This window comes from Meleagris gallopavo, chromosome 1, assembly GCF_000146605.3.
Source record: "Meleagris gallopavo isolate NT-WF06-2002-E0010 breed Aviagen turkey brand Nicholas breeding stock chromosome 1, Turkey_5.1, whole genome shotgun sequence".
In the NCBI taxonomy this organism is placed as follows: domain Eukaryota; kingdom Metazoa; phylum Chordata; class Aves; order Galliformes; family Phasianidae; genus Meleagris; species Meleagris gallopavo.
Genome location: NC_015011.2, coordinates 86,684,949 through 86,703,085, shown reverse-complemented (window position 1 = coordinate 86,703,085; position 18,137 = coordinate 86,684,949). Strand labels below are relative to the sequence as shown.

At 36.2% G+C, this 18,137-nt stretch overlaps 1 protein-coding gene and 1 pseudogene across 1 annotated transcript in view; both read right to left on the bottom strand.

Annotated features, from left to right (window-relative positions):
* Positions 1-6,933: 6,933 nt before the first annotated feature.
* LOC104913759 lies at positions 6,934-10,681 on the bottom strand (annotated as a pseudogene).
* A 1,799-nt stretch (positions 10,682-12,480) lies between these two features.
* LOC100550885 (ephrin type-A receptor 3-like) overlaps positions 12,481-18,137 on the bottom strand; it is a 91,167-nt gene continuing 85,510 nt past the window's right edge. Inside the window, exon 9 of the mRNA XM_019611903.1 lies at positions 12,481-12,545. Within this exon, the coding sequence (XP_019467448.1) occupies positions 12,481-12,545 (65 nt within the window). The remainder of the gene's footprint in view (positions 12,546-18,137) is intronic.

Here is an 18,137-nt window from a genome sequence, read left to right as displayed (position 1 = left end):
ACAAAAAAAAAGAAGTCCTGTTGAAGCTTAGGAGAATTCATGTTCTTTTGTAGTCTAAAAGAGAACACTAGAGATCTAGTGTTCATGCAGCAACTAGAGATGCCCCTCTTAAACTGGAACAACACACAGATGAATAATTTGTTTGTATTTCCTTGTATAAAAAGAATAGTTCTTATTGCATCTTATGGCTTCCTGGGAATAATGTAAAATTTAAAACTCCTCCATAATACATTTAGGCACACATATCTGAATCTTAGAATTAGCTCTATAGCTACTAAGGGACTGTTCAGGTTAGGTCAAATCTTTGTATAATGTTGCAAAACATCAAAGAGCATATTTAATATCTGACTTTAATATAATGTTACATAAACTTTATGACCTTTCTTATTTCAGCTGGGTAACAGATGACCACTAAAAAATGTTTTACTGCTTTATAATAACCATCTTAGAAATTTTCTTTGTTATTTTTTTCCTAAAAGAAAGATTTTTATTATTTTTTTTAACATATTCCTATTATTTACTGTCTGGCAAAAAAGAAAAAAAGACACATTTTTAAACAAAAGTAGACAGCCAGTGGAGAGTTTTTAGTCACTTGTTTTCAGCATTTCTGAGAGCTAAATATTGAGTACTTCTAATTTCTTCTATTATTCTCCTCCCATTAAAAATCTGTGCCAAATCAAAGACAGCAGGGAATACACTTATTTTACATTAGCATTAATTTTTATGAAAAGCTGTTCCTTCAAATTAAATGTTCCTAGGATTCTAAAGTCCTGATGACCAATTCCACTGACCACTACCGCTTTAGCTAACCACAGTAAATGACTAATTTCATTAGGTTTCCTGTTATTCACATGCTCAATTTACAAGAATTTAAGCTTGTGTATAAAGGCAGTATGACGTAACTGAATGCTTAAATACTCTGCTAAAAACAAATGAACTCATGTATTAGACAAAGTATGTTGTTATGGTTGAAAACTGAAGAAATTGTTCTATGAAACTTTGGTATATTTTTGCAGTACAAAGACCGTATCTTTTTTTAATCCTACAACCTTCTTCTGTCACTGAATCACATATTTTATTAAAAGATATTATTTTAAAATATCAACAAAAATATTATCATGGAATAAGGTATGATTCAAAAGAAGCATAACGACTGGAAGTGCTGAAGGTAAGTAAAAATGCGTTACTTCAACCATATTGCTTAGAGAACCGTCCTGCATTGCTTCTGCGGTTACTCAGGGCTGGCATCGTGACAACTTACACCATATGTTTTTTTCTTCCCTTGTCGAAAGTGAATCTTTCTGTCAAAGAGCAGCTGTTCTAAATTATCACATCAAATTTTAACCTTACAGTAGACAAACACTGAACCCACAGATTCATGACAGTGAAATAATTCTTCTCCTTGACCTGTAATGGATTTGTCCTTGTTTAAGTCTACTTCTGCCTTAGCACAATAGAGATGCCAACTGCTAATGTATATGATGTGGATAGGTACTTAAAGATGAATCCACAAAGTCTGGACAATGAACTTCTTGTTTTTTTTCCATTCACTTCATGTGAAGTCCAGGTTATAACACTCATGTTATCAAGAATACAACACAACATCAATGAAAAGAAAATGAGAGATTAGGAACACAATTAGTCTTCCCGTTTGTAATCCAAAGAAACAGAATTTCAATACTTTCACAAATTAAGTCAGGTATATCCAACCTACAGCCTGACTCAGCTAACACAGCAGCTGCCTTCTGCCCTGCATCATCATGGCATTCAGTGGCTCTGGTCCACCAAGCAGCCCAGCCCAGTCCCTCAGCACCAATCAAACATCAGTCTGTGCAAACCCCATCTAGGCTGAATCCAGGGCAAGGGGTGCAGCACAGTGCAAGCTCAAGCAGTGACAAATAACGTTACTCATTTTGATACACTGGCTGAATGCAGTCCTGTGAACAGAGAAGAACATGCAACCCTGCCTTCTATTCTGATTAAATTTGAGAGTAGGTTTCAAGATTACAAAAAGAAAAACCATTTTTTTCATTTGTGACCCCATTTTCAGTCATCATAGTTCCATTACCTGTAAATTTTCAAATGGGATGTACAGATTCGCAATCAAAAAATTTGATCATGCCTCTTTCCCAGACTTTCATAAGCTCTCTTCCTAGAGAGAAATGTCCCTCACCTCACAGTCACACCTTATTCAGATGATCACTTTTTAGCAGTACATAAATTTTGAACACCTGTTTTCAAGGATGAAGCATAAGATTAAGATTTCATCAAAAATCTCTGATGAACACCTTGAGAACTCACTAAGAATGGCTACCACTGCCATCAAACCAGATTAACGCGTTAGTTTCACAAAAACAAGGTCAAATACTCCACTACTTTTACACTTTTATTGCTCACCTTTTAAAGATTTTAATAAAAATAACCTTAAAATAGATTTGGTTACCTATATACATTAACTATATGACAGTGGCTGCTCTGAAAGTAACGCCTCCTGTTTTATTATGTGGGTCCATGTCAACATCCCCTAACAAAGGGGGATGTCGGTAGCAGTATAGCAATAGAGATTGAACCTTCCCACCCATATTTTTTTTTGTTATCTTTTGTTGCCATGTGACAGATGGCAGCAGAGGGGCATTCTGACAAAATAGCATCTGACATAGAAGTGTGGATGAAGCAAAGATGGGTCACTGCAGAAGAAGTGGCACCCATTAACAATCATTAACACTTGCTGAACATTAATGGAGATCAAACAGTAGATGTGAGCACGAGGCAGTGGGTAGTGCATTTCAGCAGCAGTGACAGCAACAGTGGTCACTTCTGCTGATGCAGATTTTTACAAGCATGGCATGCAGGCTCTTGCTCACCACTGGCAAAAATGCATAGCTAATAGTACTGACTATAATGGGGAAAAAAAAAAAGTGTTTCATAGCTTCAAATTTGCTTTATTGAAGCATAATTGTGCTCTTTGGGTCTGCTGTCGTGTCTATTGAAATAAAATAGGAGGCATTAGTTTTCAAGCAACCTATGTACATACAAAAGTGGCCCATGACAACTTCTCTTCATCCAGTGTGGACCAGGCAAGTCAAAAGGTTGGAAAGCCACGGTCTAAGTGTTTCCAGAGAAGTCTGATATCAATTACTGGTCTTTAGATGTTTGTCAACAGTATGTTTTGACATGTGCTTCACACTGAGGAGCACAAGACATACATATATTCTTGTTTTCCTATACTCATCTTTCAAGATGATTCTTACTTTAAGAGCATATTTGTTGAATGTTATCAAAACTTGCACTTCACACTACAATTGCTCTCTATTAAAGCCTAGTGCCAGCTGTCAGTTGTAATACAAACCCCTGTTAGCCTTTATAAGCTCTACTCTGTAACTAACAAGGGATTGTCAAATAACTCTACGCACAGTCAGAGAAACTGATTGATAAGTGTGTGCTCAATGTCTTCACACTGACAATACAATCTTTGTGCCACTCTAAGCTAGGCTTCTATTCAAAGTCACCAAAGAAAGTACAAGTAAAATACGTTCAGGATGGTTCTATTAATTTAGCTTTATATCTTTCGAAAACATCCAAAGCAGCAAAGCCATTAAAACAAAAAGGTTGCAGAAATGCCACCAAGATCCCTTAGGATTCTCAGTGATAGAAATCAGCGAGATACTTGCAGTAAAATCCTGTGCAAAAATTCCATGGTAGCATGTAAGAATCACAGGATTAAGGTGGAAATTTCTGTGTTAAAAACAGATATATCACATATACTTGTTAAATTGGGAACCCTGAATCTATACCCAGCATATACCAAAGCCTTATTTCATGGGTTTTTTTTGCTGCTTGAAAAGGAGGCATGGAACGCACTCTCAAGCACAGCAAGTACCAGCTCTAAAGAGATCTGCAAGAGATAGACAGTGCAACTGTCTTTTTTTGTGTTTTGCCAGTCACTAATGTTTGTGCAAGTATTTACCGAGCAAACATTCCATTTCCAGACTAGTTTCAAATACACGCTGAAAATTGAATTCTGAAGTACCTACTGATGCCACATGCTAACACACTAGCATGGAACAACTTGGGGAAAACTATTAAAAAGTTTTAAGGAAAACTTATTAGTTTTATTAAAAATGAATTAAGGTATTTGCAAACATGCTTTTGTTTAAGTGTCTGCCACAACCCACAAGAAATGTTGTCAAGTTTCTTACATAACTACAGAGCATCTGCATTTCAACTTGAGAACCTGCACAGTGTCATACCAAAAAATTTCATTTTGAGCAACTGTAGAATGTTCTTTTTTTAATTATGGCTTGTTCAGAATATGTGACAAATATATTCATAAACCACATTTTGTCCAAGTAATTTCAGTCTAGATCACTTATGATGTACAAATCATGAGAATATTTTCCAGATTTGTAATAGAAAATATTACATAAAAAGTTGGCTGCAATTTTTCTGAAGATCTTACTCAAAGCAGAATTAATTTTGCCAATATGAAAAAATCATCTAGGTATCTCTCATGTAACTTTCTAAGAGTCAAGTAAATTCTAAGGAGAAAGGTAAATCCCTCAACCATGTGCTCTGGTTATGTACTTATAGAATATAAAGTAAATGAAAACAATGAATATTTTACAAATAAAGTGATTTATAATTTATAGCTGCTGTCATTTTAAGTTTACTGGCTTGAAAGACTAAGACTCCCTTTCTTAAAAAAAAGTCTTAAAATTGAAAACATACTTCAAATCTAAGGAAAAAACGTACCTCAAAGCTCTTCTTTAAAAAAACAGGAATTCATAAGCTTTTTCAGATTTCACATAAAAGAACTAGTAAGAGTTTTCTTTCATTATATGACATAATCTCTACACGATCAGTTCCTATACTTTATTTAACATAATTGTTCCTATGCAGTTTTAAAACTTAAAATCACACGCTTCTGAAGTACAAGCAACACATCCTGAGTCACTTTGCTATTTCCAAGGGAAAATGTTATCGTCTCCGCAGATGCAGCATGTGTGTCTTCCGTCTGTTTTCACTTGCACAAAGCTAAACAGTTCCTCACAGTACCTTTTTTCTCCTTACATATGAAGTTTTTATCTACTGCTATAAGCAATTGAAATGTGTATTTACTTACTCAAAGACAAAATGATTATTAAAAGCATAACCAAAAGAAAAAAGGAATGTTTTCCATCCTAAGTATTAATGATGCTTTACATACTTCTGTTTCAAGTGCAGTACCCATTCTTGTGAAAGAATTAAGGAACAAATGTAATGGTTTGGATTTAGCAGCCACAGATGGCATTCCTTTCGTATCACCAGAAACTCACAGAGAGAGAAATATGATTTGGGATATATATATACAACTGAATAATTTAGTGTTAGTTGAGATTTCATGGAGTCTTTTTTTCAATAACCAGGCACGCTTCACCTCTCCCTCCCTCACCCCTTGCTCCCTTTACTCCTATTCAGCCCACATGATTAATTGCTAAAAAATGATCTATACAGGGAAGAGACCATCAGATTAAAACCTCTCTTTTTCTTCTGGCTTTGTTATAGACAATGTATCAGTCACTTGAGGTTAAACTTACGATTTTATTAATATAGCATCAGAAGAAAGTGTACAATTCAGATTTACTCAGTTCCAGCAACTAAAATTTAGAACTAACACCTGAAATGGTAGTGTGCTGAAAATACAATTCAATGCTTAGTGAGCCATTCCTTTCAGGCTCACTAATTTCACCTTCCACTTGATGGTGAGTCATAAAGACTTTTTCAGTGAAAGCCTCACCTGTCAGCAGTGCTTAAAAGAACATTCAAGCTCACACCCCTAAGTGGATATATAATTGCCACTGCATGTTTGCTAATTATATAATAACATCAGTGTAAAAAAGGTTTATGTCCAGCCAGGCTTTCTAAAGTGCGTGAAATAAATCAACAACAGAATAGACACATTTGGGATGGAAGAGGTTTATTAGTCCAACCCTGCTAGTACAGGATTTCCTTTATCATCTGGTTTCTGCATTTAAAAAAAAAATCATCTCCTGAAATGAGTCTTCCAATATTTCTCCAAAGAGAGTTCCAAATTATTACAGAACTAACAGTAAAGACAATTCTTCTAATGCTTATCCTATATTTATCCATTTGTTTTGATACTATTATTACCATACTATTACCCCAACTACCCAACCCTCACATCATGAAGTCTGTTTCCTCTATCATTCAAAACCCAACAGAGCCTAGTGTCTCCACATACAAATAACTAACTGGACAGGTGATGTGAATGCTCCTTTCCAAACATTACGCCACTGCATAAGTTCTTTGTGTATTTGTAACTTGGATATTGCATGTAAGCCTCACTGCCTTTTTTTAAAGGCGGCATTATTTTGAGTAGGTAAAGGGCAATCAAAATGAGTAATTCAGTCAAAAAAGATGAGTGAAAGTATGGAGAAATTAGCTTGTTCTCCAAATAAGAAGGCACTAAAATAGACCTAGAGCTGGGAAAATACAGAACAAGTAGTAGACAAGACAGATCAAGACTATAATTAATACCCAAGCTAAAAAGGCAGCAGTTATTTTCTCACTATAAAAGGATATGGAAAACCTTATTTAAATGACTTTAAACATAAGGCTTAGACACAGCAAGAAGTATGTTTTCCTACACAAGACTAGTTATTACATTCGTGGGCATAAAAACTTACAGACGCCCAAAATAAGTGAGACAAATTAACAGGAACAGGCAAGACACTGGTTCCTATTAAATAGTATTTCTTAAAAAACATCTTAATACTGTGCAAGGCAAGAGATGATTGGTAGAAGATGAAATGTGTACCCAGTAAAGCAGCTCTTGGTACAGTTGTTGTTTTTTTTCCCCTTAAGAATCTGCTTTTAGCCACTATCAGAGAAAGGACATTAAGGCAGATAAACCTTTGGATCTAACTCAGTATGTTTTGTGGTTTGTTAGTTTTTTGGGTTTTTTTTTTTTTTTTTTAAATTCGATAAAATGGAAAAGATGAGTTATCCCTGTTGACTGGGGAACTGACAGAAGAATCTCGGAAAGAGTAACATTCACTGTGTAGTTCCAACCAGATGTTCTTTTCTAACTGAAACAGGTTAAAAGAGTAATTCTACCAGAGAAGATGCTATAAAGGATCAGGGTGATATGAAGACAATTTAGAAAAGATATTGTGAAGAAGTTGTTTTATTCAATAAGAAAATATTAAAATATAACTTACTACGTTGACTATGAAGTATGTTCTAACAAAGCTTCAATAATGTAATAAGCAATGGATTGCATGCACCATATTTAGTTAACTAATTATAACTAACACAGCCAACAGGAAAAAATACTATGAAAAAATGGCTTTTCCATTTTTCCAAACATCGTAACTAACTTCTATGAAACCGCTTCCTCTAAAATAATAACAAGTGTAAAAATATTTGCTGTAATAGGTGTTAATTCTCATACTGTTAACTCTCATAGATTATGAAGACTAGAATTCCTCAGGGTGAGATATACAATTAGCCTTGGATAAATCATTTTTCCCCACACACTCAGAACAGTGAGGACAAGTGTGGTAATGACAAAATGGGTCCCAATTCTTTAACAAGTCAGTTTCCTACTGCTGAAGTTTTAAAATGGGGATTAGTTGGTAGGATCAAGAGCATAACAACAACCTAACCAACAAGAACCAAGATGCTTAATGAGCCCAGTAGTCCAGCCTTGTTTTTTCAGAGCCAAATGTGGGTATGTCTGTATCACAACAATGACAAAAAAAGGCTTGTGTCATTTGAGAGCATGACTATGCATTCATAACTGCTCAAGTACCAAGAGAAACTGTTCTCAATGAAATCTAAATGGGCTGATGGCATATCATTAGGGTCCTTAATTTTAATCATCAGTGATGATTACCTGCTAATGGAAAACACTGCTTCTGAAAACAACGTTCCAGAAGCAAACAAAAATTAATTTCAAGAAATGAGATCAAGTAGTGATGGCCATTGTAAGTTGGTGAATGCTGCCGACTACTATTAAAAAATTCTCTCTGTTGGTACTATTTCTTTTTTCCCAAATAAGGCCTTCATTCCAGCTGATACTTGCAACACTACATTTTGGCTCTTATTCAGACTGAACAGTCCTGATTACATTGCTCTCTTGATTATGACCAAAAAACCACAAGACCCAGCCCAAAAGGGTGGAGCAAGAGAAAGAGAAGAAAAAGAAGAATGCAGGAGTAACTATCAGCCTGAGGTTGAAACATATGTTTAAAACTGAACTCTTTCTGAAAAATTCAACTCCTGCTAGAATACAGATGCAAACAAATCAGAGGTTTTGGGTTACTGACTGCTTTTAGAGTATCACTTCAATCACATCACAAAAATATTTGATAAATATGACTTCCAATAAAAGTTAGCAGAACATTATATGTTAAATCAGAATAAACCAGAATGACCTGTCACTACTGCTAATGGTTTCATCATGCATCACTCCTTTGATCAATAGTTGGTGAGAAAGTAGAGGAAAGAAAAAGATAAGTATTTCAATGGCCTGATTTTATGTCTTCAAAATCATGCATGATACACTCATATGTCCCTGGTAACCCACTATTACTCTATGCCATAAATTCACCCTCATCTCTGGAGAGCTGAGTATGATATGCCTTGCCTTCCTCAAGATATAGGAGGTCCTAGCAGAGGCATTTCTGCACAATAAAATATCCTCTCCTCATTTTAGCTCTTAGCAGTACAGTTTAAGACATTCTTAGTATCTGTATTTAAATGCAGAAAAACAAGTACTCAACTCCTCAATTTATTCATATTCAGGGCAAAAACAAAACCAAATAAAACACTCATACTCCTCTCCTACAAATCTTACCTGTCCTTTTCTGAAAAAGTCACCACAATTAGAGGAACGTGTTTTGCAACTACACAGCTATACCTACTCTGGCTTGGTCAGACCCTAATAGCCCTCCAGCACTGCTATGCTTTATATACGACTGCCTTCAAACTAATGAGAAAGGAAAAAGCTTTTCTCAGCCAGGTTCAAAATAGTAACATATCAATAGCTTTGAAATTTCTGCTCTCATGGATATGTGCTTATCTGCACACAAACCTTCACACCACACAATAAATATCTCAGCTACTACTCCCTCCATCTATGAACTTTCCAGATATTTACATTTAAGATCTACTCATTTACTTAAGTAAGACAATTTAACAGAGCCAGGCTCTGTAAAATGAGGTTAAAATTTCAACTAGTTAAAAAAAATCCACACCATATTTCTGTAAAAAGTAAAACGTAGACCATCAGTGTTTTGAATAATATTTGAATTTAGATAAATACATTATGTATTTTTATAACATCTGAAAGACCATTTCTGGAAAAAAAAATCTCTGGTCTAAGTCTCTGTTCTTGGGAGCATTCACATAACCACAGTTTGCAGAAATCAATAAGTATGAAGAAAATGATTTTGAGTTGAATACACGAGCATTTTCATGAAAATGCAATTTTGAAATTCAAACATTAATTTTCCAAATGCATCTGCATTTAGGGACTACACCACTACCTGAACAAATTGTATATATTTTTTTTCTGATCAACCCCAACTAATCAGTGCAGCTCAGCAGTAGACATTAACTACTTATACATCCAGACACAAAGTTAAGAAATGCTCACAAAAAACAGCGTACTCCAACATAACAAATGCATTGAGAAAGGTATAATCTACCAAAAGAAATTCCAAGAGTGGTAAGAGAAACTACACTTACTACATAATGTATCAGCTAAAAATCAATATTTTAACCTTGTCAAATATTTCAAAATCAAATTACATTATTTACACAGACCAAATAAGCCCCATTTCTGTGGCAATTTTATGGACTAATTTATTTCTCTCAGGAGTTTGCAGAAAATTAACATGACCCAGTACATATAGTAGGGACATAAAGGGAAAGCCCTGTTAATAATTGAGCTATGAACATGGAGTGCATCGTTACCTTGGCACGCAAAGCCTCTTTCTTCATAGCCAGCATTACACAAGCACTTCCCTATGGGCACTAGCCATTCTCCTTCCGTGCTGCAGTACATCTTGGGTGGCTCTTCCTCCTTGGAATGATTGACACAAGAGCCCCGCACCTCCACCAGGGATTGGGAGTCCATAGGAACTGTATCTGGAAACATGGCGAGGTTCTTGACAGTGAAAGGGCACTTCTTGAAGTACACTCGCACCGAGACTAAGGCAACACATGCACCTACATCTTGGAAAGCCAAGTAAAAGCCCTTCTTGCTAACAGGTCCCACCTCGCGGACTTCTGTATTCAGCTTGAGAATCCGGTCCCCAAGATCCATCTGGGTGAAGCTCTCATCAGCTGCAATGGTGTCAATCTTTGTAAACTGGTGCTCTCTGAACTTTGCCAAATGGTCATCATCGGATTCCATGTAATACAGATTGAAAGTCTCTTTGCAAGTGCCCAGAACTAGAGGGATACTATTGCAGTCCCTCAAGGTAAATTTGAGCTCCACATATATCTTCTGCGCTGAATTGCGTGGAATCCAGTTTGTTCGCAGCCAATTGTTCTGACTGTGATCCATAACATTGCACACCTGGTAAGTTCTGATTGGAGTATAATGCTCATCAACACCACTAATCTCTTCCCACTGGAGAAAAAGAAGAGAAAGAAAAAAGGAAATTGAGATTAACGAGCATATCGGTAAAAATCACATTTAGAGACAAATACTGCTAACTGATCATACTTCAGATATCAATAAAAAGTCTGGCTGAACTTGCACTTAATATTTTTCTATAAAAACATAAACATTCAGTGAACGGAGAACTCATTCTTAAGAAGTCACTTTTTAGCAAGTTATTACGACATGTCATAAAAGAGGTACTACAGCTGTTTTACACTATTAAATACACTATTAAAATCTGGTTTCTTAGGCTATACACAGAGATGTCCCTTTGATTGTGATTCAAATGTGTCCTTATTACAACCACACTCACCTCAAACAGTAGAGGGTCCTCACTGCAACCACATTTGCAGTGTTAGAATTGAGCTGTACTTCAAATATTGAGCAAGATTCAAAGTTCAGCTAGTGTTTAAAAAAAAAAAGGCAGCCCACTGGCTACAGCTGAAATTGCATTTAGTCAGAATAAAATGTTACAAGCCTTAAATTTATTTCAAGAATATCTCAGGCAAGATCAACTGTTATAAGTCCCTGGGAAACAGAGCTCAGCTTAGCCTAGTTTCAAGATCTCAAAAATTAACACAAACTTATCTTTACAATCTTAGTAATTAAGTTCTTCTGTGTACTCTACAGTGTATGACTCTAAAATACTTTTTGAAAAATACATTATTGTTTTGAAGCTGACAAGCTTACTTGACACAGAAAATGAAAGAATGAGTTTTCTCATTTGCGAATTATTCATGGACCAGTCCTACCTGGTTTCTGAAGTCTCTTACTGAAATATTTGCCATTCATGGGAAAATATGAAATCCTACAAGTGTAATTACAAGTAAATATTTACTATTAAGTCATTCACCATACGCAACTGAGTGACTTAAAAGCATTTTTTTTCAGCTTTCTCCCTGAATGGATGACTAAGACCACTTGTTTGTTTTTAAGGACATCATTCGTGAACATCTGCTCACAGAAAAAGTTGGCAGCCATTCTATATTCTGTGTTTCATATCATAAAATGAAGCCTTAGTACTAGAGTACTAGAATTAAAATACTTCTTACTATGACCAGTACCTACAGCATGATCATAGCATCATGAAGGCAGGAAGGCATTCCCTCCCCCCCATCTAGTCCAACACCCGGCTCAAGCAGGGTCATTTGGAGCAGATTGAGTGGCTTATGATTGTGCCCACTCAAGTTTTCAAACGCCTCCAAGGTGGACACTCCACAACCTCTCTGAGCAGCCTGTATCAGTATTCAGTTGTGACCAGAGTAAAATGCTTTTTCTATGTTTAAAGGGATTTACTATATTTCAGCGTGTATCCACTGCTTCTCACCTCTTGCTGGGCACTGGAGGAAGAGTCTGGTTCCACAGCCTTTGTGCACTGCCATCAGTCACCTACACACACTGCCAAGATCTCACTGACCCTCATGATCTTCTATTCTTAAAACTTAATTACACAAACAAAAAAGCTGAACTCCCATAATGATTAATAAAGCATATTCTAATAGAGCATATGCTAGCACAACAGCAATGGAAATCCTTGCTTCCCTGTTAACCACATATGCATCCTTTGAAAAACAAAACAAAAAACACACAGCACAAATGTTCCACAGCAGCAATGCAGTGTAACTGGAGATCAACAGAGCTTAAAACTGAGCTACTGCTTGGTAAAAGTACTGGAGTGAGATGTGAAGTAGACAGAAATACTTATGTTTTGAGAAATCACTGCCATCCTCAGGGAAAGCACACAAAGATTAATTTCTTCCAGGAAGGCATTTTCCCTCAAAAATCACGTCACATCAGTGCTATATTTAAGGTCTCAGTTCAACAATCATTCTTTTTATGTAGGCACCTTTTGCTGACGGATCTACATATACTGCAGAGAAAACATTCAGAAAGAACGTGGCCATCTCATAGTAATATCTGAGTGTGCTCAGTTCCATCTCAAGTAAGTCTGGGAATAACTACCCAGAATGCATAGGGTGCAGAGTTGATCTTCACAGTGAAATTGTCCATACACCCCTGAAGATGTGACTTTAAAAAAATGTTATTAAACCAGTAGATAAAAGCAGTATAAATACTCTCCCTTTAATTGAAACAAAGTTTATTTTAGTTTACTTTATTGAGCTGACTATACACAAGTTTTATCTCTTCCTGACTAGTTCGGCAGAGTTAAAAATCACAGCCTCTGCATAAGCATACAGCAGCTAAAACACAGCAGCCTACATCAAGCCAAAGAGCCAGCAGCACAGGGACTGTGGGTCAAGGTTACCACACCAGCACCCATGGCCAACAGAATGGGCACCATGTAGCTGCCCAGCAGACAAGGACAAGCTCTTGCCAGGCTTTCAGCCTCTGCTAAGTTCACAAAGCTCAATGTGGGACCTCCCCCAGTCATCTATCCTTATCCTTGTGCAGGTACAGCCCCTGAACCAGCAATGGTACAAAAAGCCATTTGGATGCCATTCTCACCTCCCACAAAACTGGGTATATCTACTTAACTGTCTGGACTAATACAAATTGATTTACGAAGTTCATCTACTAGATGAAACTTGACAAGATTACAAAAAAGCATTTTATGTTCAATTAAAACAGCTCACACTGACTCATAAGTGATCATCTTATTCTCTCTTCCATGCAATTTCTCATCATTTCAACACATTTTACACATCCAGTGAGATCCAGATGTTTCCCAGAAGTCTCACTGCAATTTCTGTTCATAGCCTTCTTATTTGGTGTGCCCATGCAGGCAGCTGAATTACTTGATAAAGGGAGCGCCACATCCATGTTCTTCATCTACAGGTTGCAATGCACGATTATCACTTCATTAATTTGTATGAAGACCAAATTGCTTGGAAACTACTGTAAGTTGCCATATCATTGCCACTTACATACACAACAGGATTTCAAATCTATCATTGAATACCGAAGCACCACTGAAGGGAAAGCGCAATTTCAGATTGTGCTAACTTGACCAAATTACTTAAAAACAATCAATATTGGAGCTAATGCTTTAGAAAGCGCTAAGGTGAAAAATAAGTCATTGAAATTCAGGAAAAGTGCCTAAAATCAGAATATGAATCACGTTCGTGTAGATTGATGACTTCAGTAAGACTGATGCTCAAACTATAGAAACAAGCAGTACTACATCTATGTTGTTCATACTTCACAACTACTCCCAGTAAACTATCACACTGCCATCCCCAAGTCATCTTAATTCTAAACAAACTATGGGTCTGAATTCCTCTTCACGACTTTTAGATACCTAAGGCAGGAGCCAGGAGACTGCTCTTCACAGCATAGAAAAGTATCTGAGATCCTCAGTGAGAGGATCTAACTCACACGCTGAGGTCATACTGACTGACAATAGTTGGGGCAGAAAGGATTTTTATTTTCAGAACAATCTATAGCAGTGAGTGTTGGAAATCTGGTTTTGGTTGTTGTTTTTTTTTTTTTTTAATTCCCTTAACAAAAGGGAATGGAAAACTCTTAAGAACGGAGGTAGATTATTTTTTCAAAGCACTTCGGTAATCCAGGCAGTTGTCTTCTCCCTGTGACTCCATTGGTGATCTGAGACTAACAATATTTACCTTCAATTTTATTTTCTATTAAGAAATCTAGTGTGTTATATTTGGTATGATTTGGTGCAACACCATTTTAAAAAACATAACTCAATGATTTTAACTAGATGGGCTAGGTAGGACATGCCTTGAACTACACACTCACTGTGCACACTGGAACACAGGCTGGGAGAACACTGCTGAGAAATCAGAATAAACAACCTCATGTGAGCATCTTCATGTGGTAGGATATCCCAGTCCTGTAAAGCAAGTTATTTCTAAGCTAATAAAATACATCTGATATTTTTCTTGTCAGTGCAGTTGCTTTTCTCCCTCTGCAAGGTGTTCATATAAGCCACTGCAGAACCATCATTCATTCAAACTCTGCTCAAAAACACTTAACGTTCTAATACTGAAAACTGACCCCACTCTCATCTGCTGGCTTTTAGTATTCAGTACAATCCCTCAGCCAGAAAAAACACCATCTTTATTACACCTTGCTTAGCAATGACAGAAAAACATGCCTTCCCATGCACACACACTTTCTGCCTTCTGCTACTCATTCAAGCAATTCCCTTTCCAAAGGAAAAGTTCATTCCAATAGCAGTCTCATGTTTCAGATAGTGAAAAGTTAAGAATTTACATGCACTAGCAGAATACCAAAGGCTAATAGTGTCTTTTTTTTTTTTAACTCCTGACTGCCAGGCAATTACAATAAAAAGAGGTAATCGTGCATGACAGAATTAATGAAGCTCGACATCCTACAGACCTATGAGCCATGCTTGGTGCTCAACACAGACGCTGGTGTCTAACAAAAGGTAAGAGTGAATAAAAGTATCTTCCTCACTGGGAGCACTAAATGCACATACTCGCTCTCTTCTCCTTCCCTCTTCTCTTACTGCTTATTTTCACAATAGGAACTTCAGTCTCTAAAGAACTCGGCTTCCCTGGAAAGCTGTCAAAAATCACCTCTGGGCTCTAAAACCAGTTAGTGGCATCTTCTTCTTCCTTGTATACACACACACACCATTAAGTGCATGTATATCTGTGTAGTTCCATCTCCCAGAGTTTATGCTAAGAAGAAGGCAAATACAGGCCACAGTTTTTAAAACCATAATAGAAATGCATAGGGTCTGCACTAATGTTAAGTTTTAAGAGAAAAAAAGTCTGTATTTTCAAGCAGACAATCAAAACAGTCAAAGTCAGGGTTTCACATAGTACATGGAACACTGAAATATTCTGAAACCGTATTACGCACATTTAAATCCATCAAGTACTGAGATCAATGGTCAGCAATACTTGAGACATGACACTTTTATAATACTGTTTAGAAATGGCGTTTGCTTCAATGAGTAATTTTACATGAAATTAACAAGGAGGAAAGTTACAGCTAGCAGGTCACAAAAAAAAAAAAAACCTGGTGAGATTAAAGGTGATATTTCATAGAATCATAAAATGGTTTGTGTTGAAAGGGACCTTTAAGATGACCTAGTTCCAACTCCCTGCAATAGGCAGGGACACCTCTTTCTAGACCAGGTTGCTCAAAGCCCCATCCAGCCTGGCCTTGAAGGAGAGGAGGCATCCACAACCTTTCTGGGCAACCTGTTCCAGTGTCTCACCACCCTCACAGTAAAGAATTTCTGATAGCTAGTCTAAATCTACCCTCTTCCAGTTTAAAACCATTTCCCCTCATCCTGTCTTACATTCCCTTATTGAAAAGCTCTTCCCAGCTTTCCTGTAGGTAATTTCCTGAAGAAAAGTTAATTCCACTGAAAATAAGTGATCTGCATCATAAACAAGTATTTGCGTAGTGTTTGGGGTTTTTTGTTGTTTGTTTTTCCTCCAGGAAACAACTTAAAAGAGCAGATATATTATGTTAATACATCTTTGTCAAAAATAAGTTCATTTTTTGTTTTGGAAAAAATCAAAGTGCTATCAATAAATATGTTCTTAAACAAAAGAAATTCAGGTCCTATTACATCTTTGTCAAAATGATATTGCAACATTTTTTTCAAGTATTGTCACAGTAATGGTTACGAATCCTTCAGTATTACACAGTGCTGTTATTTATCTTAAGTGTGGGAAATTAATTCTCACTGACATAAATTTTTCATTTGATTGTTGCATCCAACGCTTGCCAAAGAGTCCTTAATCTTGCTTTTGAGGGACATCAGCCATTAACTCCGAGTATGAGCACTATCAGAGTTGAAATACTGAAATAAAACCCCATGCATCTCCCATGAAAGATCTCTTATGATAGGCAAAGCTTTCAGAGGGGGCTGAAAATCAAAGAAATCCTTTTGGTTGGGGAAAAAAATTACAGTAAGAAACTAAACCTTTAAGATCAGCCATTACTACCACAGACATTTGTATCTTTAGAAAAGAACTCAGATGATCTTCAAGCCACTTCCTAATAGCTTTCTGCTTGTCATCCTTCATAAAGTGAAAATATAGTTTATGCTATATGCTGTATGAAACAACTGATGTACTTGATATCACGACATAAAAGGTAAGATGAAAGATGTTAGGCATGGGAGTATTCACCACTCATCTAATTAAAAAAAAACGAACAAATAGTAATCAAAGAAATAAAACTAAAACTTAAAATTTGTTATGAGTTTGACCTAAAAATCCTTCAGCATGATAAAAGGGAATTAGATAATAATTAAATACATATTTAAGTTAATATTTATCTTTCTGCATTGCACATTTTTTGGTATTCAGAACATTCATGCCCTGCTGAAGCATACGTTTAGGAAATGCTATTAGAATTTAAAACTATATGAATAACATTTCCTTTAGTTTAATCCTTAGACCTACAGACTTTTTTTTTTTTAACTGTAATGTTAAATACATCCGTATTCAGATCATTAGTATAATCACGCTTTACATGCATCGACCATGATTGTAATATATTCGCTGTGAAGTTCAGCAGAGCATGTATAAGAAAACTAACTTCTCAGCACCTTGAAAGCAAAAAAGTATTCACAGGGAGACTTATGCAGACAACAAGCAAACTGTGAGGAGCAAGGAAATCAATCAACATAAAAATTAGCATACATTTTAGAGTAGCTTCAAATTAGAAATAAAATAATATCCAAATAACAAGTGGAATTTTCCCAAAACACTACACTGAAATTTAACTGAATAGAAACAGAAAGCAAGAGCTCTGAAAGTCCGCGACTTTAAAAAAAAAACAAACTCCAGTGACCATATCTGAGAAGAATGCAGCCCAGATCAGCTCATCAGTTTAAAAACACTGTCCTCATAACATCACCGAAGGCACTGACACAAACCCCAAAAATATCACTCAGCTGAGATCAGAGGACAGATAATGATCAGATTTGGGAGTTTAATAAATTTGGGAAGCACCCAATAGTAATCTTCCCCTATGCTTTCAAAAATCAATGAAATTACCTGCTGGCAGCAGTGCTCTTCCACCACTTTTAGTGTTATCACAGTTGCAAACAAAGAATATACACAATGAAATTACCTTTGCTAAACATACAGATCTAAGCACAGACTTCGGTAAAATTTTCCTTAATGCTATTTTAAGACTATCATTTTCCATTAATTAGTCATACTTGTTAAATGAAAAGGCTTCAATGGGATACGAGGAAGAATGTAATGTTTTAAGGAAGCTGTTTTGGTATAAAATTACATGCAAAAATATTCAATTTAAGATTCACTTCATGAGTAGTCACGTGTTATTCCCCCTTCTGCTCAGTTATATGCTAACCTTCACATTTGTGGGAGCAGATTAAATATATCCAATGGAACAACACTGTACTTTGGAGATTTTGTTTGTAAACTCAAACTAAAAGCTAAGTTTTCCTTATAACTAAGTAGAACAGTCTCACAATTACAACTAATTCTGACAAAAAAACCTTAATTTGTCTGATGAGAGA